At 43.9% G+C, this 25,430-nt stretch overlaps 1 protein-coding gene, 2 long non-coding RNA genes and 1 pseudogene across 9 annotated transcripts in view; 3 read left to right on the plus strand and 1 right to left on the minus strand.

Annotated features, from left to right (window-relative positions):
- The window catches only part of LOC139669949 (uncharacterized), a 45,781-nt gene extending 42,674 nt beyond the window's left edge, over positions 1-3,107 (minus strand). For both annotated transcript variants that reach the window (XR_011697359.1, XR_011697358.1), the window contains exon 1: positions 1,292-3,107. This is a non-coding gene — a long non-coding RNA (uncharacterized lncRNA). The remainder of the gene's footprint in view (positions 1-1,291) is intronic.
- On the plus strand, positions 1,385-9,394 carry LOC139669948 (uncharacterized). Of its 6 annotated transcripts, none has more exons than XM_071550944.1 (5): positions 1,385-2,250; positions 6,802-6,908; positions 7,120-7,233; positions 7,387-7,505; positions 7,677-9,393. In XM_071550944.1, exons 4-5 carry the CDS (start codon positions 7,397-7,399, stop codon positions 8,324-8,326), a joined length of 759 nt encoding a protein of 252 aa, XP_071407045.1. In that variant the 5' UTR covers positions 1,385-2,250; positions 6,802-6,908; positions 7,120-7,233; positions 7,387-7,396; the 3' UTR covers positions 8,327-9,393. The 6 variants fall into 6 exon arrangements, with proteins under 6 accessions (XP_071407045.1, XP_071407044.1, XP_071407043.1 ...); XM_071550942.1 differs by lacking the exon at positions 6,802-6,908 and adding an exon at positions 3,013-3,214 and having other exon boundaries at positions 1,605-2,250; XM_071550941.1 differs by lacking the exon at positions 6,802-6,908 and adding an exon at positions 3,013-3,214 and having other exon boundaries at positions 1,609-2,293.
- A 2,680-nt stretch (positions 9,395-12,074) lies between these two features.
- Positions 12,075-21,640, plus strand: LOC139669538 (nucleolar protein 8-like; annotated as a pseudogene).
- A 915-nt stretch (positions 21,641-22,555) lies between these two features.
- On the plus strand, positions 22,556-23,498 carry LOC139669950 (uncharacterized). The gene is made up of 2 exons (XR_011697360.1): positions 22,556-22,725; positions 23,037-23,498. It is a non-coding gene; the product is annotated as an uncharacterized lncRNA (long non-coding RNA).
- The last annotated feature ends 1,932 nt before the right edge of the window (positions 23,499-25,430 follow it).

Genomic DNA, 25,430 nt, shown 5'->3' on the forward strand with positions numbered 1-25,430 from the left:
GAAAACAAACGATCATCATACTAAAAAATCAATCCCAACAAAAGCGATAACAATAATAAAAGTAATGGTCTTGCTGAATTTTTATTAAGATTAATTTAATTTCAGTTTAGTAAATAAATCACATATGCATAGAATGGCCTTATGTCAATTTTCAAATGCTTTGGTGGTTATAAATGTCAAAGCCTCATATTTTTTTACTTGAATCATCTTTGCATTTTAGAGACAATGCACAATAGATCAGTCAAAAGGTTAGATTTTTAACAATACACATAATCAATTTATGTTAACCTTGCCCTCACAAAGGGTATTTATCTCTCAGGTTGAAGGAGCATTAGAAAAGCTATCTGTGCTAATTGCACATAGTGAGCTTTGTGGTATGGATTGCTAATAGTAGGATTCATAATTAAAATTATGCTTTATGTCCTCTAATGTATGTGGTAAAGTTAGAAGTTTTGATCTGGTTATATTTCATGTTCCACTACTCCCACTGGAAATTGTCAACTGTGTCTTGTTTAAAAACCTCTCTTTTTTATGCTACAACCTTGTTTATCCACTAGACCTCAAAAGGCATCTGAAGGTTTCAGACAAATGACTAAGGAGCTGTCTAGCATGTGATACATTGGAAAGGGACACTTGAGCAGCCTTTTGAAAGGAAAAACTCAACGCTGGTATAACTTAGTTTGCAATTAAAAGAGCGAGGGACTAGGATGACAGCAGTGTACTGGCTGTCTGTATGACCTTTTGATTACGTCTTCCCATGGCACTGAAAGACCAGGGCTCAGTGAGGGGCTGCACAGATGAATAGCAGGAGGCTACTCTTGCCTAGCAGAATTGCAGGGTGTGACGTTCAGATCTGCTTAAGTTTTTATGCAGATTGAACTACAAGTTTGAATCATTCTCTTGAGCAAAATTAAAACTCAAACAAGTTATCTGTAAATACCAAAAACTGATTTTTATTAATTGATTGCGAGAGAGATGCGAAAGGAAAAGAGGAAATATAAGAAAAGTTAGGAAAAATGCTTAAGATTATTTATAGAAGCAGAGAAAAGATACCACCATGAAAAACTACTTGAGTGCCTTATCCATGTAACTGAGAGGAAGGGGGGGGATGCAGATGCTCTCTCTGTTTCTGCCACGATGTTATCTCATGGCTGCAAGAGGATGGTGAGTCTTTGAAATGCAAAAATGCAGTTATTTCCCCTCACGACCAGACCGGCTGGCTTCTGGAGTAGCTGCAAAAGAGGGTGCTTTATTTTAGCCTGTAAGAGAAAAATGCAGAGAAAGGATATACCTCCACAGACAGTCACAGACTATTCAAGCTGGCAGGCAGTCTCTCTCTCTAGGCCGATGCCCTCTCTCCAGGCTGACAAGCAGTCTCTCCTTCGAGGCAGATGACAGCTGGTGGTGTTGGAAGAAAGGTAAGACGAGCTGAGAGGAGAGATCCGAAGAAGACTAGGCGAGGCTTCCTAGTTTCTCCTTGTCTCTTGTTCCTCCAACTTCTGAATTCATCTTCAGGTTTTTATAATGCTTTCTTAATCTCTACACATGTTTTTTGGCACGTAGTCAGGTCCAGATGTGGGAAACTGATCACAAAAGCAGGATTTTCTGGCAGGAAGTATTTCCTTGAGAAAGCTTTTCCACTAAAGCTGACATGGCAATGTTAGCAGAATGTATTGAGAGGCAGAAAACAATGGAGAAATGTTGGAATTTTATGTAGTATTTCACCTAGAAAGCAAGCCATATGCTAAACTGCCTATGTAAATAAGTGCTGTAGCCTTAAGAACTAATTAATGAGATCAGAAATGGCTGCTGCCGACTTTCTCAGCAGATGTGCATGGTCAGCCAATTATGAGAAGCTTTGTAATATAAACAACATTGTTAGCCAATAATCAGTGCCAAAGTGTCAAGCACCTGCGGAAGGTTACAGTCTTAAAGATGTATATTAGTGTGTGTGCGTAGGAATAAAGGAGCCTGTTACTGCTAACTTCTGTGAAGTCGTCTCTCAGGTTCACAAACCCGCCTCCCATCGGTTTCAACTGGCGCCCGAAACAGGTAGCTAGCATTTCGCAAAATCTGGCTGGACCAGACGTGCGAATTTAGTCCGCAAAATCTGAAGACTTCAGACGTGCAGGACGCTGACCCACAGAATCCAGCCCCGGCTGGACGTGTGAGTGCCCTTGGAAACGAGGAAGAAGTTGGGAGGAAAGGTCGTTCGCCGTCAAAGGTCGTGGCCGGCACCCCGGACGTGCGGTAAGCTGCAAACTCGCATAATGGAGAACGGAGCAGCTCGAAAGTAAGTTTTAGAATTCCTCGCTATGCGAGAGCTGCCGAGTCCACCGAAAGGCTGGTGTATGGCTTAAGTGGACTAAAAAAGCAGAATTGCCTCGTTGCTCTTAGAAGTGGCAAAAAAAGCAGAAAGTAAGCAATAAACTTGAAAAAAGAACAAGAAAACAAACTGTTAATGAAAGCCAAGAGGCAAAGGACTTAAAGCCAATCTAGCAAAAAGTCATAAACTGCGTTAAGCAGTATAAAGTGGCGAAGATGGTAACAGTCGCGGCTTGGCAGCTGTTACATAGATGCAAAAAGCCGCAACAGCTTTTCAGCCATCGCCTCTGGCTTGGGGGAGGAAAGAAACTTGGTAGTCGTCTGAAAACTCTGACAGCGAGCCCATTCCCAGCCCCCCAGCCCTGGCCGCCGCCGCGCGAGTCCAGCTCCTGCCGCTTTCGGGATTCGCTGCACCCCCTCACCGCTCCCGCTCGCCCCTGCTGCCCTGCCAAGGGTCCCAGCATCGGCGCAAAAAGGAAAAACAGCACAGAACGAGAAGTAAAAAGAAAAGCTCTGTATTAGTAAAATAGTATAGTCCCATCGCACCACGTGGGCTTTGTTTGTACCATCTTTGAGCTCTGCGTGTTCCTTTTCAGCTTGCAAAGTGCTGTAAAGTTGCCGAAAACTGTTGTCTAACTCTGTTTTGCTTCGTTTCCATCTCTAACGCTGCAAAAGTGTTTTTTCCAGCCGCAGTCCAGCTTGCGTTGTAGGAGAATTTAGTGCTACGCAATTCGAACATGGCGCTTCTTCTCCAGCGGGGAGGAAAAGTTCCCCCCCCCCCCCCGCCCAGGCTCTAAAGAAAGGGGGGAGAGCTTCTCGCATTGGATCATCAGCTCTTTCTGTCATGCGCAAGTCTCGCAAGACATTCTGGGAGTTGTAGTTTGGACAGGTAAAGCTTTGCATTACGTCATCGGTTCCTTGCAAGGTCTTATGGGAAATGTAGTAGTCTCGCAAAGAGCCCTGGGAATTGTAGTTCTAGCATACACCCCCGACGAACTGCAAGCCTGTCAGTGTTGCAAACAGCAGGTAGCCTCAACGAACAGACCTTAACACACATCAGCCAGTTTGCCTTTGAGACAACGGAACACAGACACCTGATGCCCTGCGATCACAGTCCTGCAGTACAGCATGCAAGACAGAATGCAGTGTCTTTCTCCAGCAATTCAGAGAGCAACAAAGAAGTCTAGAAGAAATTTGTTGAACTAATTCTCTGTTAATTTAGCTTTTGTTAAATGGTTGTAAAGTGTTGTAAGCATTTAATAATCTGGGAAAAAGGTTCTATTTTTCTCTCCACAGGTTGAAGTCAGCAATGGATAAGAACAACCAATTTCCTCTGACTGAATCAAGATCAGTTACCAGAACATTTGAGCAACTACTTGAAGCTTTTGATTTGGTCCCTCAAATTCAAAATTCAGAACACCTGATGGTGACTGATGTGTTTCCATTTGTTAGTGTTAAGCATTTTCCAAAAGCTCTTTTAAAACTACCAAAGTGAATTGAAGCACATGATGATATTAGTTATACAGCATTAGATTAGTTAAGATATGCTCTTTTCGATTAAAAAATGTAGTTTATAGAAATACTGTTGTGTAGTATTGTTATATTTCTGTTAAAGTTTTATGTTTCTTTTGGTGCACCAATGACAATGCCTGCAGGAATGTTTTTTCATTTGTTAAGAAAATTAAGTTGTTAAGCTAACAAAGTAACATTTTTAATTTGTTAAGCAAATAAGGATTTTAAGTAAAGTTAAATAGTGTTTTAATTTGTTAAAAAGTTAAAATATCAAGCAAAATAAGTTAAAGTATTAATGAAGTTATCTAAGTAATGTTCATTTAGTCCAAGTTTAAGTCATTAAAATTAAGTTACATTTGTAGCTTGTTGTCAACTGTCATTAAGCTTGCTACATTACATAACAGCAGCATTTAAGTTACTAGTGCTTATAATCAAAAAAAAAAAAGGAGGAAAACTAAGTAAATGATTAAATAAATCTTAATGAAAAAATTTAGGTCACATAACTTGTCATCTGCAAAAGCAATGGAACTGTAAATGCTGTTTGTGGTTCTGCTGTTATGAATGAAGTTAGCTTTAATCTATTGCCAATTCAAGACATTTTGTTTACCTTTGTCAATGCAACCAGATAGCAAGAGCTTTGTGTTAGCTGATCTCAAGTAAGGAACCCATTTAAAACATGCTTAAGTAGCATTCTAAGTTCAATAGCTAATCAGTGCCTTATAGCATTAATAATGCCAGTATTTTATCTGCTTTAGCAACTGGTGTGGATAATGGTTCTCTTTCAAATTCTTAGTTCAATTCCTTAGAATTAATAAGTAGTTTCGTAATTTAATTAAGCAAGTCTTATTAGTATTATTGCTGTGTGTATTAATATTATGCTATTAGGATGTTTAAGTGTATTAGACAAGCCATTCTGTAAGCAGTGACCGGACATAGGCAGTTCAAAAAAAAAGGAGGGCATATGTTGGAATTTTATGTAGTATTTCACCTAAAAAGCAAGCCATATGCTGAACTGCCTATGTAAATAAGTGCTGTAGCCTTAAGAACTAATTAATGAAATCAGAAATGGCTGCTGCTGACTTTCTCAGCAGATGTGCATGGTCAGCCAATTATGAGAAGCTTTGTAATATAAACAACATTGTTAGCCAATAATCAGTGCCAAAGTGTCAGCACCTGGGGAAGGTTACAGTCTTAAAGATGTATATTAGTGTGTGTGCGTAGGAATAAAGGAGCCTGTTGCTGCTAACTTCTGTGAAGTCGTCTCTCAGGTTCACAAACCCGCCTCCCATCGGTTTCAGAGAAACATATTTTTGACTTGTTTACCCGCTACACAGGGGCAGGACACATAAAAAGAGAGGGAAGTGATATGACCTAAGATCATGACATACATGAACTGTGCAGATAAAAATAGAGCCCAGGTCATCTGACACACACAGATAGCCTGTGAATGTTCTGGGTTCCTTTGGGGCAGAATGGGCTTCTTTCAAGGGATGGTAGGGAGGAGCTGTTTGGAAGTGTCTTAAAATGAATTGGACGATGTAGCACAAAGAGAGGGCTCTGGCTGTAAAATGCAGGCCCTCAGAAGATGCACCCTAAGCACAGTGGCCAGAGGACAGAGTGCTGATTGATAGCACCAATAACTGCTAGGGTGAAGGACAATATGAACCTTTTGGTGGCACTGAGCCCTTCTCTAGAAGGCCTTCACACTTTCGGTGAATTGCATCTGTGGCTAAAACTGGCTTTGCCCTTGTGAGTGCGCTTGTGTTAGAAGAGGTGAACTTCCCAACCTGATACTCAGCTTTGCATCCACCTTAAATGGATCAGAAAAACATCTACTGTGTGCACATGACCTGCACTACTGATTCCATCACCTACTTGCTGGCTTGAATATTGCTCTGTGTACAAATTGTGTCACTTAAATGCTTCCTTGGGTGAAAAGATTTTTGGCCTTTTACAAAACAATAATTAAACACAATTAATACTTCCTCTGAAACCAAATAAGAAGGAAGGTGCTAGAATTCAAGGGCTTGGTTGGGGCAGCTGTGCTTTGACTTGTAAATATGGGGCAAACGTTCAAATGTCAATAGCAAAATTTCAGATTCTGAGAACTCTGAGCTTTTGCCATTAGTTTCTTGCAGCATAGTTGGTATTCAGCACTTGTATGAGGCACTCTCATATTGCATTGTTTACTCCTAATGAGACATGAAAGCATAAAATTTCATAGAAATAATACAAAGCAGAAGCCAAGTCCTTCCTGATAGCAGTTCCAAAGCCAGTTCGTGCTGGGCAAAAACTTGCCTAACTTGTTCAAGTAAAATAAGCCATTTATAGTCTTAAGTTCATGGTTAACACCTTGTAATTTCCATATTAATGACTAGGCAAAACCGTGGGCAGAGCTTTCCTTTTGGCTTGGAATTTGGGTAGTGGTCTCCTGACTTCATCCCTCGGGTGGTCTCAAAGCGTCTTCTTCACCGTTGGATTTCTGCCTTTTCTTTGTTCAGTGACATGACCTGTCAACCTTGTAAAACCTTGGCTTCAACTCTCCAAAATCTTGATTTTTACCATTTCATCCTATTGAAGTGTCTAGCTTAGTTTAATTTATGACTTCTAACCCATAGTACACTAGTTCCTATAACTACTGGACAATTTGTACCAGAACAAAGTGACTCTAGCATTTTATGCTGTTCAGAGACTTTGCTGTGCAAACAACATTTTGAAAAGCAGAATTAGAAATTTCACAAAATTAGGTTTTTTTGGTCTCTTTTTCCTCCACACCCAATGCCTCATCTGCATGGAGCCTGTGGAGGACAGAAAGACTTTCAAGACCATGGTGTGCCCAGAGTGCAAAAGCATCTGGTTCCACAGGGACTGCATCCAAGTAGGAGCAGTTTACTCACCCCCAGGGGAACAGCAGGGGCTCAGCAGCACCAGGGCCTCACTCAGTGCTGCTTGTTTCTCCTGCAGGGACAGGCTCTGTCTGCAGGTATTTTAGCCTTCCAGTGCCCCCTCTGCAGAGGCCATCGGGAATTTCTCATGGATATGTTCACTGTGGGGATCTGAATCCCCTTGAGGTTGGTGTCCTTCTGCTGGGCTCACAACACAGGAGGGTGCAAGTGCTGTGCCTTGCCAGGGCATGCCCCAGCACTCTTGGCCCTACACTGCTTTGGGAGGGCCACGTTCAGCTTCTCACAGGAGTTGGAAATGGCACAGTGGAAAGGGCAGGGACTCACCTGCCAGATGCCAGGGCAGGCGGAGCTCATCAGTTTTCCTTTTCCCTGTCAGAGAGCCATTATGGGAGGAAGACGATGCATTCAGGGACCTGGGAGTGAGGCACCACCAGTGCAATGCCAGAGAGTGCCTTTATCCAGGAGGCAGAGAGGAGGCAGAGGAAGAGGGGTAAGTTGCCAGAGGGGGGCCGTGGGGGGCTCTGCAGAGGATCTGTGCCTTGGCAAGGGCTGAAAGCAGAAGGAGCCTGAAGGAGAGCTTGGCCAGATATCCCATGCTTTTGACACTTTGTCCTCACGGCCATCAACCTTTTTGCTTCCCCAGGCCCTGGGAAATGCTCCTGTGCAGCTCCTGTGCTGCCGAGGGTACCCACAAACGCTGCTCCAGCCTGACAGACAGCGCAACCAGCTGGGAATGTGGCAGTTGTGCTCCTCTGGACACAGGTAAGAGACAAAGCACACAGGTGCCCCTGGGCTGGGGCCATGCAGGGCCTGGCATCAGGTGGCCAGGATGGCTTGGCAGAGCCTGTCTGCTCCAGGAGGGCTGGGGGCACTGCTCTGGCCCAGCCTGCCTTGGGCCTGGGGAGCCCTTGACCTTCCCGCTTCCCCTTACAGCCCCCGGGAATGAGTCAGAGCTGGACATCCCTGACCTGGGCACACAGGACAGCAGCTCCTCCACCAGTCCTGGGCCTGACCTCACACAAAATGGCTCCTGCCAGCAAGGTCAGGCCCCAGATCCACAGGGCCAGCGCAGAACTCTGCGTGACAGAACCCATGTGCCAACACCAAGTGCTGGGCAGCGCCAGCCCAGGCAGAGACAATCGGGGACATCCCGCAGGCAAAACTGCTCCCGCCTGCAACGTCAGACCCCAGATCCACCTATCGGGTCCACAAGTCCCCATGACAGGAGCTGCGTGAGACCATCAGGTATTGCGAGTCGCACATCAGGGACATCGCGCAGGCAAAACTGCTCTCGCCAACGTCAAAACTCAAATTCATCCAGCCTGTCCAGAAGGCCCCACGACAGGAGCTGCCCGCCTGCACCGAGTGCTGGGAGGCGAAACCGAAGGGAGAACGCATCGGGAACATCCCGCAAGGGAAACCACTCCTGCCTGCAATGGCACAACCCAGATCCACCTGGCAGGTCCACAAGTCCCCATGACAGGAGCCATGTGAGACCATCAAAAAAATTGTTTACTCCAAAACAGGTAACAATCTCAGGGGAAAAAAGATTTGTTTTCTTGCACTGGTTCCTTAAGAGTTAATTAAATTAAATCCAATTAAAGTAAAAATAATTTTAAGACACAGATCACTGCACAGCCTCCAAAGACAGAAGTTAAATCAGGAATCTAATGAGGGCAAAGGCTTTAAAGACCTTCTAAGGATCCTGATTGCATTAGAAGCAGATCCAGCTGTTTTAAATTTGCTGTAAGAGAACAACAAACTGCTCTACAGGTGAAAACCATTCCTAATCAGATATAAAAATGGAATCCAGCTCTGACCAATTAACCTAACGACTCCCCTGGTTAATGAGGCACAGCTGTCCCAACACAGCAGCAAAATCTGCCTTCTGGTTAAACACCAGGAGAGAGGCACAAACTGCAACCGTGTTTCACAAACAGTTCAAAACACCTCAAATTCCAGGGAAAACGGTAATCTGACATTCAGCCTAGGCCTGACACATTCAAGGGACTGTGCAGGAGATGATGCAGCTCAACACTGATGTATTAATATTTTCAACCAGGAAAAAACATAAGTTGATTTTATGTGTTTTAAACCATCCCTACTCTACCTGCAAGATCCACACTAACATTGTTCAATAGAAAGGGATGAGGAGGGAATAGGATTTTGTTGGTTTATTTCATAGGAAACGGCATCGGAATAAGAGGCACAAGAAAGCAACATTTGAAAATATGGTTTGCATTAAAGACTTATTTAGTGAATAAAGTACATGGAATTAAAGAATCCCCATGGCTGTGCAATTCATGAAGTGAATGACAACAAGCAACAACTAGAAGTTCTCCAACTTTTAAAGCATCCTATTAGTTTGGAGGTGGGAATTTAACTGGATACAGGGGAGAAAGTTATGGTCATTACAAAGAGTATGGTGGGAAAAAGAAAAACACTACAGCAGCAGAACTTCATCCCACCTTAGCCAATCCCTCTTTTAAACAACACTAACAGGACACACAAACTGCTTACAGCTACTTGAACCCAAGGCTTTCACTAGACTGCAGAAGACTCAAAGACTATTTGTGACTTCAGAGAGCTTTAACTCCAGAAAAAAAACCCCACCTCGTACATATTTTTAATTATAAAGCAACAAGTAAACTCTTCTCACTCTAAACATACATACCTAAGCACATCACACATGTGTATTTATGCGTGTATTTATATACTTTTGTGCATCAACAGCGCTCATTCCACACTTCTACGCACCTGCCCGTCCACACCCCCGAGCCGCGGATTTTACGCCGCCACAAGCGGAGCCGGGAAGCGCCTCGGAGGGTCTGGGAGCAACGAGCGGGGGTTCGGCCCCGCAGGGACCGCGCCCGCCGGAGCCGGTGCCGCCCGCCGAGACTCGGGCTGGGAGCACAGACGTGCCCCGGGGGCGCGGCCGGGAACGGGGAGCCGCGGGCAGCGGGACCGGGGGACGGCACCGGGGAGCCGCGAGCGGCGGCACCGGGGGTTGGAGCGGAGCTGCCGGGAACGGGGAGCCGCGGGCGGCGGGACCGGGGGACGAGATGAGCGGCCGGAAACGGGGAGCTGCGGGCAGTGGAACCGAGCGGATCGGCCGGGAACGGGGAGCCGCGGGCGGCGGGACCGAGGGACGGAAGGGATGAGCGGCCGGGAACGGGGAGCCGCGGGCGGCGGGACCGAGGGACGGAAGGGATGAGCGGCCGGGAACGGGGAGCCGCGGGCGGCGGGACCCAGGGGCGGGTCAGCTGTTCCCGCGCCCGGCGCGCGCCCCCCGCGCCTTTCGAAACGCGCGCCAAGCCCGCGCGCTGCGCGCGTCTGGACGCTAGCACTGCTGCTTCCCGAGCGGGGGGCGGCCGGTCGCGCCTTCTTTCCCCTCCTTCTGAAAGAACGGCGCCGCTGAAGGGACAGTAGCAAAGCTCCTCGTTAGACACGAATGGGAAAAGCGTTGCTTTGGCGGTTGTTCCTGTGTTTTTGTTAATTTCTGCTCATGTATTGCAGAAAACGCCCCTGCTTTTCTTCGTGATTGGTTACGCCCAAGGCGCCCTTCGTCACAAGACCCAGCCCATGTGTTCCCACCACACTTGACCGGCGGGAAACATGAAGCCTGCAGAGAACCCGGCTGCCTAACGAGGCGGAACCCTTTCCGCGTGAGAGCTGGGAAGAGGTGCTGGGGGGAAGGTAAATCGAGTGTCGCCGCGGGGAGGGCACATGGCGGCGGTGAGGGAGGGGGGCGGCGGGTCTGGGGGCGAGGGGCTGTTCCTCGGGCCCCCTTTGCCGGGTGGGGGTCTCTCGGGCCGGGCCCGGGCCCCTCTGCCGGGCGTCCCTCGGCAGCTCCTGACGCGGTCGGGTCTGTGCGGGTCTCCCATGCTTCCGAAAGAGCACCCCGGGTTATGCGGTAACGAGCCGCTGCCATTCACGATCGCGCAGCCGGTGATGCGATTCGAGGTTTAAGGCAGCCCCCGGTGCGGAGCAGCAGCGCGGGGTTTGCGGGCGCTGGACAGAGCAGGGAGCGCTGTTGGGGGAGCGATTTGCCCGTAATTTGACATTCCAGGCGCACTGGCCCCTGCGGCGCCAGTGTCGGTGAGCTGTTGTTGTCTCCCCGCAGGAAAGCGGAGTGTGTGTTCCTGGTGTGATGCTTTGACTTCAGGCATGGAGAAGGAACAGGTTTCCAAGCGTTTGTATGTTGGAGGGCTTGGCCATACGGTGTCTAAGGCCGAACTGGAGGAAAGATTTGAGAAGTTTGGGCATGTTTTGGATGCAGAAATTATTACCAGAAAAGATGATCAGGGTATGTTTTGTTTTATCTTTTCAAGGTTCATTGCTTTTCAGTTTGAAGCGTGAAATGGAATTTCTGCTTCAGAGTCACTTTATTTTCACAAAATAGCTTAATTTTCAGTTTTAAAGGAAACACTGATATTACACAGAAGTTAACTGGATGTTTGTCATTGATCAGGGAACCCTGTGAAAACTTTTGCCTACGTCAGTGTCAGCATTTCTGATGCCGAGCTTAGAAAGTGTAAGTACATCTTTCTGGTTTTTACTTGTTGATGTTTTTGAGCCAGGTTGTTTTACTGATAACACATCTGATGTCACAACAGGATGTGGTCAAGGTAGAGCTTGTTTTATTCTGTTGCCTTCTTTAAGCTTCAATTTTATGGGTACCTTTCAGGTACAAACTTAAACCAAGTGAGCAGTGAGGTGTAATATCACGCTAAAGAAACGTCAGCCTGTCATAGAAGGAGGTGTAGTGAAGTCTGGGCTGTGCTTCTTTAACGTAAAAAATACTTATTTTCCCATCTCGTTGTTTTGCAGGCATGTCAATTTTAAATAAAACAAAATGGAAAGGAGGGACACTGCAAATTGAGTTGGCCAAAGAAAGCTTTTTGCAGAGGTAAAAATCATTTTTTAAAAATGCGTGTTGCTGCTCAAGTTACCCTTCTTCTGTTTATCTGATAATATTATGGCTGTGCTTTCATCTTCTACACTCTTTCAGTTTTTATAGAGAGTGGTGGAGTGTTGATGCATGTGTGATACTGCAACGTGATTTATGTCGTTATTCCCTTAAAGGGAACGTCAAGGTGTTGATTCCTTGAGCAGTGGGTGGTTGCTGTTCTGTGGGAGGGGGTCCCTGCCAGCTCGAATCCAGCACATGGGCTTTATTTAGTAGAGTACTTTTCCCATGTCTGATGTACTTCTTGGTACAGGCTTGCCACAGAGAGGGAGGAAGCAAAGCTGCAGAAAGAAAAGCCACAGAGAAATAACCAAGCATGTCTGTTGGAATCACTGAAAAAGGCTGGAGTTGTGGACTTCCACATGAAAGCAGTCCCAGGTACAGAGGTGCCAGAACACAAGGTATGCTGGGGGAGATGTGTAAGAGAAGTAAACCAAGAAAAAGCAAGCTCATTATATCTAAATTTATGCTAAATCTCTGTGCCTTATGTAAAGACATGTAATTATTGGGGGTGACAGTCCAAGTTGTGAAAAGTGGGCTGAAGAAATACCTCCTGTAGAGACAAGGAGAAGGCTCCTGTTATTCAGAGAGAGTGCTCAGGCATTGGAATGGGCTGCCCAGAGAGGGGGTGGATTCCCCATCCCTGGAGGTTTTTCAACTGAGCTTGGCCGTGGCACTGAGTGCCATGATCTGGTAAAGGGACTGGAGTTGGCCCAAGGGTTGGACTTGATGATCTCAGAGGTCTTTTCCAACCCAATCCATTCTATGATTCTGTGATTCTTTGCAGTGACTGGAAATAATTGTGATCTGCTTGTCCCCTCTCGTGGTGTTAAATCAGGAAATGCTTTGTTCCTTGTGTATGTTGGGAATTTGCATAAGCCTGTAGCATAATGTACATTCATGTCACCCTTAAAAGCTTGTAAAGAGACTGTGTGACTCACTTTTATACAGCACATAATTTTTGGTGGCTGGGCTGTCAGGAACTGCTCTCTGTGCTTCACATTCAGGATTAGGGTCTGCACGTGCTTACAAGAGGAAGATTAAAATCACTGAACATGCAAATTAAGACAGGAAAAATTATATTAATTGGAAAGTTTTGAAAATTATTTGCAAAGCACAGAATGGTGTTAGAGGGATTTTTGTGTGTGTGTGGCAAAGGGGAAGAGAGCAAAATAATAGTGATTCTGTCTGTGCAGTGGCTGCTGTTAACTCATAAACCAGAAGCCATATATTAGACATAGTACTTGCAAAGTAAAGAAATTTACTACTTTGTTATCATTCTTTATTTGCAGGTCGTAGAAGTTTGGGGGTTTGGTTGGCTTTGGGTTTTGTTGTTTTTGAGAAGGAAGCTGGCTAAGTTGCACAGTACGATTATATCTCACTAAAGAGCATAAACAAAAATGAATTAGTCACAGATGGTTCTTTTATTAGTAGTTCTGTTATCCAAGAACAAACATCTTTCTCTGTTCCAGGGTTACTTCCACTCTCTTTTTGTTTAACACCGTTTACTTTTCTTTTCCTATAGAAGTGGGTTGTTGGTAAATTTGGCAGAGTCTTGCCTGTCCTCCACCTCAGGAATCCGCAAAAGAATAAAATATCCTTTTCCTACTGTTTGGGCATAGGCACAGTTCCCTTCCTTCTTCTGTCATATGGAGAAACAGTTGCTGAACAGTCTTAATTTTGATTGCTATGTCAGACTCAATTTACTGAATCCCTCAAGTGTGTCTTGCAGTAAATTTGTGTGATTTGGAGCAGTTTCTTAGACTGCACAAGTCAGTTGCTTAAAGACATGAGATGAAAAAGGGCTCCTTGTTGTCCTTTCGTGTAGAATTCAGCCTGTTCAGAAAGACTCGAGTCTGTTTGCTGGAGGAATCTTGTTTTAATTCCTTAACTCAGACCAACATTGTGAAATATGACCCCTCAAAGTACTGCCATAACCTGAGGAAGCTGGAGCCAGACCGGGCACAAGCAGCTCCTGTGCCTGAGCTCACCCAGCACTTGGAAGGGAGAGATGTCAGTGCAAACAGGAAACGACAAGGAGAGTTCTCTGGGATGAAGAAACCACCTAAAAAACCGAGGCCACTGTGCAGTGAGGCCCTGAATGGAGCAGCAGCTCTGTCCTCTGGGTGCCAGCCCCGTCCAAAACACACCAGCTCACCACAGCTGAGCCAGAGATCAAACCCCAAACCCAATGACGAGTTGAAATTGCCTCCATCGAGGAGTCTGGATCGTAAAACGCCAGGCAAAGGTTTATCATCAGATCAGAGGAATGTTAGTGGAGTTACAGCTCGAAATAACACGAGTGTTTCTGACAGTGATGTTGATTCTGAAGAGGAGATCAGAGCCATGGTAAAGAAAGAGACAGAAAAATGGAAAGCTGGAAATGCTGAGACTGAAAGTGACCCCTTGGAAATCACTGGGGATGATTTTGGATTAAAATACAGTAGTCACTGGTCCTTAAGCAAGCCAGATGCCATGAAGAAAACCACTAAAGGAAGTTACAAAGAGACTGTGGAATATGGTAATGGTTATGATTCAGCAGATACAGATGAAATTATTGCTGAAGGTAAAACTCCAGATCCAAATAGCAGCAAAACTGCAATTTTAGAAGATTCTGAACAGATGAAGGTGGAAAGTAAAAAAATCCTAGCTAACAAAAAAAGTGGTTTGTTAAATGACTCATCACTGAAAACTCAAAATGTGGAAGGAGAACACATTGAAAAAAAGTGGAAAATTAAAAAATCCAAAATTGGTGCATTGCAAACTTCAGCAGTTACCAGTACAGCAGAGACAAGTGATAGTGAGAGCTCTCACTCGGAGTCTGAGCAAGGGGAGTCTGAAATCAGTTCTGACTATGAGTCCATGATGCAAAACTGTTACCGCTTAGACCTTTCCTTACATGACTTAAAAGCATTGGCTGCCAAAAACACTGGGACACCTGCAGAGGAATCTGATGGTGCACAGAGTTCTGCTCAGTCCCCTGCTGAAGAAAATCCTAAGGGTAATGCAAATAAACCAAAACTTCCTAAATGTCACCCTGCAGATAAAAAAAAAAGCATCACTCCTGACGATGTGCTGGCTGATATTTTAGCAGGGGAGAATAAGGAAAGCTCCAAGGGACAAAATAATTCACGTTTGAAATATCAGCCCTTCAGGGGAATGGGGTCCCTTTGTGTGAAAGAGTCAACTAAGGACAGTACTGGGTTAAAGAAGGGGTCTGTGGGTTTAGGACTTGGAGCTTGTGTATTTTCTTCTGGGGAGGAGTCATCTAAAAGACAGCCCAAGAACCATCCATTGTGTGCACTTCAAGTCAGCAGTAAAAAGAGACAAAATGTGCCCAGTGAGCAGCATGAGGCACCGTCACCTGGTGCCTCCTCAGCAGATGAGAGACATCAGCCTGTTTCCAGGCCATGTTTACAGGGGAAGAAAAAAGACAGGAGTTCTCCACAAGACCACAGTTCAGAGCATGGAGCTGCCTCTCCCAGCCCTGATCAGAGTGACAGTGAGAGCAGTGACAGGGACAGCAACGCTGCAGGGGCTCTGAAACACGTTAAACGGCAACGGGAGAGCCCAAAACTGCTTTCCAAAAAAATGAAGATGAATGTAAGCAATAAAAAGCCAGAATGCGAAGCTAATACATGTGAGAACAGGAAGACAAGCCTTCTAGAAGATAAGGAGCTTTGTCTTCATGCTACTGCTTCAAAGGAATCTGCAAGAGACAAACAGGAACAGGACAACCAGAGGAGGCTGGCGGCTCTGGAGGAGAGACACAGGGAGAGAGAACTCCAAAAGAAACTCATTCAAGGAGCACTTTCGAATCTGGTAATTACACTCACAACTTTTATCTGAATAGTCCAGAGTACAAGGAAAAGGGTAATTAATGTATGTGAATTAAGATTCCTAAAAATCATAGTCTGGATTTTCTGATACATTGCCAGTTTTGAGTATATACAAAATCCTGCATATCTCGTCCCTGGAATGCCTCTGGAGTTGCAGGAGGAATAGCAGAGGTCATGGAAACGCCTTTTAGATACTTCTGTATTAGTGCAGCAAGTACTTGCTGTGTTTGACCTGACATTTCCCCCTTTCCTAGGACAGCCAGCCAGCAGGGAAGCACAAACACATCCTATTCGATTCAGACACGGAAAATGAGACATTGAAAAAAGACGCAAGTTTGGGAAATATGCCTGGAGAAGTAAGTGTTATTAGGCAAAAGCCCTGTGTGACCATGCCTTTTGTTCTGAAGATTAGATTTCCTAGTGAAGTGCCAGAGAAATGTAGGTAAGTTTTGAATTAACATCAGACAGGTTTGAAAGAACTTAACCATTCATCTGAGAAAGCTTGAGAGCTTGGAGAATTTGGAAGGAGTTTGAGATTGGTACAGAAGGTATTCTAACTTAGAAGAGAAAGAACTTCTGTATAATTAGTGTTGAAATTCCTCTGCTTTTAGGCAAAGGCTGGGGAGGAGATTGGGCTTGAGCAGTACAGAAGTACTCTGCTCTTTCTGAGACTGGATGAAGTGCTAAGGCAGTATCTTGTTTTTGTTGAGCTCCAAAGAACTGTGTAAGGTTTCGTCTTTACTATCATTAGCAGACTCCTCATGATTTTACTGCCATGGTTTAGTACAATTAAATACTTATTTTTTTCTCAAATAGAACTTCTTATCTATGACATTTTTTAATCGCATCTCTGCTAAAACTTTAAAGCATTGGGTTTGCTTTTGTTGGGATTTTGCCTTATAAATGTATTGAGATTAGGACCATTATCGTTATTTAGCCATTGACATTTTTACCTTCCTTGATGTAATCAGAAATTTGCAATTTTTTAACTGTTGTAAAATCTGAGTTGCCCATTTGTAATGGTTCTACCCATGGCTTCCTCAGTAACCACTGTATCTAAGGAAGTTACAAGTATTCCACATGTGTCTTCCACATAGTAGGGGAGGAGGGGTTTTTGGTTTTGGTTGTCCCTTTTTCCTTGGCCGGGGTTGCTGGTGGGAGAGGCTGGAGTCTGATCCCTTCGGTTGCTGGTGGTTCTCCTGTCCTGGGTGAGATTGTTTCATGCTTGTTCCCCTTCCTTGAAGTTTTTAATTGTGTTTGTCTGTTTCATTTGGGTTTTTTTTGGTTTGGTTTTGTTTCTTCCCAATTTTCTTGTTGATCAGTCCCCTTTTCCCTTTCCCCTGGGGGTGGGATCCTACGTACTGTGTACACAGTGTGATTGTGAATGTTAGAAAATATAATTTCTTCTTTTTATTCATTTCAGTTTCTTTTGAGTTAATTTCTTTTCAGTGTTTCTTCCGTTTGCTGGGGAGGCTTTTGAGAGGGGGGAAGGGGGGCCAGTCGAGAGTTGGTAAAAAGCTAGGCTAAACCTGGACACCATTACGTGGATATTTTGCCCATGATGAAATGGAATAATCATAATTTTAATTTTATAATTATAAACCAGAGTTGCACGAGGTGTGTATACAAGATAAGATTGGCAGCATGTTGATCAGTGCTGGAAATGCACAGGGTTGTGCAGGAAATCCACTTTTTCAGGAAAACTGGAAAGGACATGAACAAAGTTGGTACTGATTTATATTCTCAGATGTAAATAACCTCCTTCTTTTGTTTTTCCTTTTTGTTTAACAAAGGATACATCTGCTCCCAAGCCTTCAGGCAAACTGTTTGACAGCAGTGAGGACGAGGAAGACAACACGGACAATGAACGATTCATAATTAAGCCACAGTTTGAAGGCAAAGCTGGGGAAAAAGTGAGTGAACCCATCACTGGAATTTAATTTTCCTCTGAGAGTCTATAGGGCCACTTCAGAGGAACAGAACTGGTAGGCTTGTATTATTACTGAGTATGGTTTATATCAATTTAAAATAGAATTCCCTTCAACAGAGGAAAGAGTGGCCATGGAGGAAATAATGTGTGGTGTTATCTTTGTATCCAAAGAAATTCCTGGAAAAGGCCTCAAGAGCTAAAGATTATTAGTATGTTGCCATGAAGTATGAAAAGAAAGGGATTGAACGTTGCTGATTTCCTCCTCCAGTGCTTAAGAGCACTTGTTTCATTTGTTTAGCTCCTGAGGCTGCAGTCCCGATTTGGCACCGATGAAAGATTCCGCATGGACGCCCGATTCCTGGAGAGTGACAGTGAGGAGGAAGGTAAAGCTGCCCATACTTCCTGGTTACTGGTAGTAATGGAGCCATATCATGGAGCTTTAGCTTTTGAAGCACCTTATGGCCTCCTTTGGCTTCTTTGGTGATCCCTTAAAAGAAAACCACCCACCTCTGCTGTGGCTCTGCATGAGAAACACCAGGGGTGGCTGTGCTTTCTTAAAGGTGTATGCTGCAAAAGTATTTGGAACAGCTGAGTGAGGCACATGTGCCTAATAAAACAACATTTGAGACTATTTTTAATACAGCATGATATCAGAATGTGTTTATCCACATTGAAAAACTGGGTAAGCGGTGACTTAGAAAAACCCCCTTTTGGATCATTATATTCATTTAAACTGTTTGTTTTGTAGCCATCCTGCAGCCTGTGGCTGATTTGGCAGTTTTAAGTAGGGTCATTTTTTTTCTTTAGCAGCAGAAGGCAGAAAAGCTGAAAATAGAAAAAGTTTGAATATCCACCCCCAAGAAAAAGAAATTAACCCAGTTTTCAGGATTCAATTTCTTTCTGAAACTTAAATTTTTGCCTCACTCTGCTATTCCCTTCATTGCTTTCATGTGATCTTCTGTAGAGCATCAGCAGTGGCAGAGGGGTTGCAGTTACATGACAGCAGCAGGAAACATGTTAAATACCTGATCTGGCCTTCACATGAAATAGATGCCCAGAACTGTTCTAACCCAAGATTTTCTACAGTGCAAGGGACAAAGTCTCTGAGTAGCTTTTAGATAAAGGAAGCGATGTGTTGATAGACGTGAGCTCTGCTAGTACTGTAGTGATACTATGCATCAAATATCACAGGCTTAGCAGGGAAAATATAATGTATTTCTTGTTATCTTAGCAGAGACAAAGAGCTTGAAGGCAGATGAGGAAGACGACCTTGCTGCAGAGAAAAAGAAAACTCTGCAGATACTGGGAAGCCTCTTGAACATCAACCTGGAACAGCCTAAGCCAAGTAAAACAGCAACAAGTGCCAAGAAATTCAAGTATGAATCATCTGCCATCAGTGAAGGAGTTCTAGGGAGGCTTAAGTTTTGCCGGTGTTTCCTAACCAAAATTTCTGCCTAGATGGCTGAGGAAAGTACTTCCTTTCTTGTGTGTATTTGAAGTCAGTATTTAATGGAATTCCCAGGCACTGACTAGCAGGGACTTTCTAAATGTCAATTACATTTTGGAGTGATTTTGGTGAAGAAGCCAATTTGAATTTGTATCCTACTGTAAAGGTTTGGGGTAGCTTTCATTTGAGCCTTTAGAGTGTCTCATGGTTTCTCTTTGCCTTTCTGTTTTCTTAGAGACATTAATGCCCTCCGTTACGATCCCACCAGACAGGACCACGCAGTTTTTGAAAGGAAACCAAGTACTACAGAAAAGGAGAGGTAATATTACAGCTTGGTAACTATAGTTGTGATGTTTCTCCCCTTAGAGAGAAGCCTATGGCAGCAGACTGAGTTTGAAACTACGCAGACTGCTATTTTCTCTTTAGTCCTCCCTGTGATTGCAGAAATCAATATACAATAGGAATTGTGAGCACTAAAACCAGCATGCAGTGTCATCTTTTCTTTGTAGTCCATCTACTCTCTGCATGCCATTTTCTGTCCTCACTGAAGGTGAGAAAGGTCAAGTCATGGACTTGAAGATTTGAGAAGTTTTCAAGAGACATGTGTATTAGCTCTTATCCTGTGAAAAAGCATATTAGCTCTTAACATTTCTTTTGCCAGAAGAGAAATCTGTCCTAAGTATCTTCATTTATGAACTACCACATGTTAAGTGAAAAGTCCCTTAATGATGTGGGTAATAAAAAGGAGGCTTGTTCCTGCCTTTAGAATCAAAGCTCAGATGTTTCCCCTGCACTGCTCTCTCCCTTAAAAGTGAACTCCTCATCAATGGGCATGGCTGAGTTTAGGAAAACATCAAGAACCAGGTGGCTCTTTCTTTTAAAAACAGCTGTGTTGTGTTACTGTCCTCCAACTATCCCATTTCAGTAAAGCTAAAAGGAAGAAGAAGAAGAAAGAAGAGAGTGAGAAACTGCCTCAAGTGTCTGAAGAAGTCTATTATGATATTGCTGCTGATTTAAAAGACTTATTTGGATCTTCAAAGAGCCAATCAGAGAAACGTGAGGGAATACCCTGGGACAAAGATGATGCAGAAGACTCTGCCCCACCTGACTATTTGGAACCTGTCTCTGGGAATAACACAGCTCAGGAGCCGAGTGGTTTCAAGTTTTCCTTCTTTGGAGACACAGAGAAGTCAGGTGTAAAAGAAGGTAAGAGCAGGACAGTGCAATTTCTAGTGAATGGCTCACGTCGGGCACTGTGCAGGACTACGGTGCTTAGAAATTCAGAATCCAGGGCATTTTCAGAGGCAACAGTGAGTAATGAGGCAGAATCATTATGATCTTCAGTTACACTTGCCAGGATTGTGGTAGCTCAGCTTGCGCCCCAGGAATCTTGAAAGGGATGTTTTGAGAAAGAACGATTATTTATTTGTTTTTTTTAAACAGTGATGGACGTTGTTGTCATCCCCTACATTTCTCAGACAGGGAAAAAGGTGATATGCCAAGTCAAAGTTTCACACAACCCAACAAGATTTGAAATCAAAGGTGTGTTAATGGAGTAATGTGAGCAAAAGCAAATCTGGAGTTGACGCCAAGAACATTCAAGATTGCTTTATTATTTACTTAATTTTCTTATTGTACCTTTAGAAAATTGAAACTGAATGACCCATGACTATAGGGGATATAAGTGTTACACACTCAAGATTAAAACATACTGAATTAAGTCAGTCAGTAGGGTAGGAAACAAAACAAACCATGTGAAGTTAAATGAAAGATTTAAAAGAAACAAAGCCCCCCACATTTTTGTTGACTTCAGAAAGGATTCACTGTTCTGAATGCACTAATAAAGGTTTCAGGATATGAAAGAGACCCCCAGAACAAAGTGAAAAATACCTGAGCAGAGATGTAGTTCAGAAAGCCCGAGAGGGGGAGGTTTCCATCCTTCTTAAATCTGCTTTTCCAATGTAAGTTCTTCACTGGGAAGTAGGGTTTTTTGCTGGCAAGTAGAGGAATAATCTGATTTTTTATTTCAATTGTGATAATCTTGCAGAGCCCTACATCCTTGAAACAATAAAACCTGGAAAAGTCACATGGCAAGAAGATCCACGTTTCCAGGACAGCAGTTCTGAGGATGATGATGAGCCAGAGGCATCAGAAATTGAAAAGGATCAAGAAATGCAAGTTGTATTTGTTTTCTATTTGGTTGTAGTAATTTGCTGCTGTGAGAATATTAATAGCAGCACTCAGGTCCTGGGAAACTGCTGTCTTCATTCCACATCTCTGAGCAACAGAAGTTATCCTGGAAAACCATTCCTTGCTGCACAGAGTGTAACAGTGAAACATCCCAACAGCCCATTTGCTTTGACCTTGAGTATAAAAATATGAAAGCTGAGTTTGTGGTTGAAGACTGGAGAAATTAAGTGGGTAATTTTGGTTCAACCCAAACCAGTTTTGGTTTGGCCAAAAGTCAGAGACGTAGTAAATTTTCTTTTATAAAAGGGTCTTTTTTATAGGAGACCGTATTTGGTTACTGTGGAGGAATGTTCTTCCATGCATTCTGTTTCTCTGAAGCACTACAGCTTTAACTTGCATTAATGGAATTTGACAGTAACTTTCTTGATGTTAAAGTTTCCTTGTGTTTGTCCAGGTTTCTTTGCTTGCCACAAAGAGAAAGTACAAGATTTTTCTTCTTCTCCAAAGATGATGAACGACTGAGAGGTACAGCAGAACTTACTCACTGTCACTTCTTTTTTGGTTTCTTTCAAAAGTCTTACTGAAAGTCAGGGAAGAAGTCCTGTCTAGTTATTTGTTCTGTAACACAGGTGAGAGGTTTAAGGAAAAAAATAAATTGCAAGTTTTCATTCGTATTTGTGGTCTAAATTGAGGTAGAATCCCATGACAAACTGCTGGTAACAAAAACGCTGACCATCTGTCTTGCTTCCATTTTTTTCAGAGAATTGCCTAATATGTACCTGGCCTTTTAGGGCTTACCAAAAAACAATCACAAATGCCTTTCAGGCATATATATCATCATTAATTTTTTCCTCTCCTTCTGGTGTTACTATTCATAGTGTTGAACATTCTTATTAGCCACTTATGTCCACATCGTTCTTGATTCTAATTAATGTGGATTTTTTTTTCTTCTGAATATAGTGAATTTTGTATTTAAAAACAAACAAAACAGGAGCAAACATTCACAGCCTCGAACGGTTCCACAGACCACAACAAGAATTGCTTGTGGTATCTTATGCAGTAACTTATCAGGACAGTCTTAAATAATGTTTTTTTCTTGAGACATATGAGGTAACGGTCATGAACTGTCTTGCTGTGTTCATACAATTAGTGCACTGAAATCTTCCAGCCTGTCTGATTTACAGGCCCTGTTGAAAGTGAGACCTCAGTCCTCAGCAGGCATGAATTTTCTTGGGAGATGTGGGGTAATGGTGCTGTGCTCTTAATGAAACAGGTGCAATTTCACTGCAGTTCCTATCTTGGCATATTAACTGCTGATGCCTTTTGTTTTTCTTAGTACACAGGGCAGTAGTTCAGAGCATTTCTGTTGGAGCCAATCATGTTGTGGGGGATAAGAGATTATGAATGATAGGAAGAATATGAAGAATAGACCTTCTGACTTGATTGCTGTCTTGCTCATGAGTTTTACAAACAGCAGCATTTTCAGAAGTGTTTAAGGAAATCAATTTGTTCTTTTTTGGGCAGAGGGCCCAAAGTTATTTTGTAGATCAGTTGATCTCAGTGAAGAACAAGATGGTTGGGAAGATAGACGAAGATTATTGATTGAGGTGAGTATTTAACATCTCTTCTTTGGTAACTGTGGGCATGAGGAGGGAACACGGCTGCTTATTTGCATGAAGAATTAGTTCAGGACCTCTAGAAAGGCTGGCAATTTTGTAATTGCTGAGGAACTAAACTTCTGTAGTATACAAGTGTGCATAACATCATGTTATGATGTCCCGTCAGGTAAATTAGTGAATCTCTGTAATGTACAGGACCAGTTACTTAAGTGTATGTAAAGATACAGGTGAATCTAGAAACTTGTATTAATCATTATTATTTTATTCATAATTTTATGTTGTATTTTAAATATTTCCAGGAATGCAGGAAGAAGCATAAGGATGCAAAAAGGAAAGTGAAAGCAAAACAATAAATATTTCTTATTTTACTGATCAGAAATGTTTCATATTTCTTCTTTGAAGAAGCTGCCAAACAATGTTACTTTCAAAACCCTTTCAAAAATCTAACAGGAAAGAATATTGGCAAAAACTGCTAAGACTTTGTTTCTAAATAGGGACATGTTTATTTTCAGTTTGATGTTTGTTCCATGTTTTGGGGTTTTGTATGTATGTATATACATATAGAAATACATATATACATATGGTTTAAATGTGACGTGCTGCTTTGTTCGATTTCTGGTAATTATATCATATAATGAAGATCTTCTGCTGTGTCCTCTGGCTCCACTGCTGAAGGCTGAGAAAGAACAGATACCTCTTTCTCTGTAAGATTATATAACTTGTATTCTGCCTAACATAATAGAGAGCATATTTTAGATTGATTTACAAATATTTGGACTGTGTTATTTCTAGGGTGAAAGTTTCCCAGAAGTTAATGAAAATACATACATAATAGACATATATATATACCCATCTATATATGCGTATGTGCATAAATATGTATGTATATTTACATGCATATATAACAGGTTTATGTAATGAATAATTTGTATTTGTTCACAGAGCTGAATTTTTACTTTTTTACTGAGTTTTTATATTTATAAATACAGGGGACAGATGTTGCTGGTGTTGTATGCTTGGTATGAAATGAATATCTATTCCTGTATGTTATGTCCACTTAGACCTGTGCTGCAGAGGCTCTGCCAAGGCCATCCTGGGCACCTGCTGCCAGGCCCTGCCTGGCCCCAGCCCAGGGACACCCGAGTGCTTTGCCTTTTGCCTGTGTCCAGAGCAGCAGAACTGTCACATTCCCAGCTGTCTCTCAGGCTGGACCAAGCACTGGACTAAGGTAGTGCAAGTAAGATTCAGCCTCTATTGCAAATAAATCAAGGTAAAGTGACTCATTTGAAACAGCAGGAAAGTAACTGTTGATACATCTGTCAAATCAGTAACTTCTATATCAAATTTTCACCTCAAACAAGGAATTTTAAGAGATTATAATGTGTTTAAATTTGTACGTGTGGCTGGGCTTCACCAATGAAGATTTGGGAAGGGCTCTCCTCATGTGGGTGTGCCCTTCCAGCCTGCACAGTGGATTTTTTGGGGGAGGCACAGGGTGCGCAGAACTGGCCCCACCGTTTAAGTCCTAAGGATCATCTGCCATGGCCGAGCAAGCTTGGACTGTGACAGTGAAGTCCTCAGGACTAGAACCTACAGCCCCTGATGTTCCCAGGAGGTCTCCCATCCAAGTACTAACCAGGACTGACCCTGCTGAGCTTCCGAGATCTGATGGGATTGGATGTTAGGGTGGAATTTAACTGCCCGCCTGTTTAAACATAGTATTAATAACTGTCCTCACAGCTTTGAATTTAAGGTGGGGGCAAATTATGCTTTCTATTATTGTTGACATAAGACCTGCCTCGGAACCTCGGCTGCCGAGGGGAGGTGTCACAGTGGGTGGTGGGGGCTGAGGCCAATCCCGCCCATATTCCAGGTGCACGCTGCTGATGTCACAGTGGCCACTGTGACCTATGGGGCCAAGGGTACAAAAGGGAACCCTGGGCTCAGGCCCTGTGTCAGTGTTACCTGACAACGCGAGGAGAAGGAAGAGGAGGATAGAGCTGCCCAGGGAGAGCCTCACAGTTTCAGGCTCTCAGCCTGTGCTGCAACGTCGTCCACCTCGCACTTCTCACAATCAGCAAAGGAGCATCTCAAGGTGACTGTGGTGTTCCTTGACTGGACAAGAGAAGGGGGAGAGGGGCAGAAGCCTCTCTCCTATTTCAGAGCCAGCGGAGAAGAGTGGAGCAGACCTCAGTGTTCCAGTGTCAGGGTCTGACCGCTGAGACGCACCATGTCAGACAGGACAGAGGAAGCCCCCGGAGTGAGTGACCCAGGTGAGACCAAAGTGCCCCTCCCACAGCCGGGCAGAGGGGCTGTCAAGGATGGCCAGTGCAGGGCTGGAAGTGGTGGCAGGGGAGGCAGGAGCCATCCAGCCATCTCGGGGCTGGGGCCCTCCTTTGCTCAGCAAGCCGGGCCCAGCTGGGGCAGGAGGCACCTGCTGGGACACCTGTGCCCACAATGGCCCATCCTCTCCAAGGCCTCCAGCCCTGTCCTTCATCCAGGCAGTCACAGAGCAGTCACAGAGCAGCCCTTGGGGTCAATCCCACAGGGATGCTGTCCCCAGCCCCGCAGAGGTGCCATTCCTGGTGCCATTGACTCTCTCCCTTTCAGCATGCCTGCTGTGTAAACGATCAGAGGCTGACCCGGACATCTGTGGGGAAAAACTTGAGAGATGTGGGCTCTGTGCCCACATG

Source organism: Pithys albifrons, chromosome 3 (genome assembly GCF_047495875.1).
Source record: "Pithys albifrons albifrons isolate INPA30051 chromosome 3, PitAlb_v1, whole genome shotgun sequence".
Classification (NCBI taxonomy): Eukaryota; Metazoa; Chordata; class Aves; order Passeriformes; family Thamnophilidae; genus Pithys; species Pithys albifrons.

Bases quoted from the DNA above. Each gene is read 5' to 3' on its own strand.
- LOC139669948 (XM_071550945.1), top strand. From the start codon at position 2,271: ATGGAGAACGGAGCAGCTCGAAA. The intron at 7,234-7,386 runs GTAAGTTGCCAG...TTGCTTCCCCAG, and splicing joins GAGGAGGCAGAGGAAGAGGG to GCCCTGGGAAATGCTCCTGT. The intron at 7,506-7,676 runs GTAAGAGACAAA...TTCCCCTTACAG, and splicing joins TTGTGCTCCTCTGGACACAG to CCCCCGGGAATGAGTCAGAG.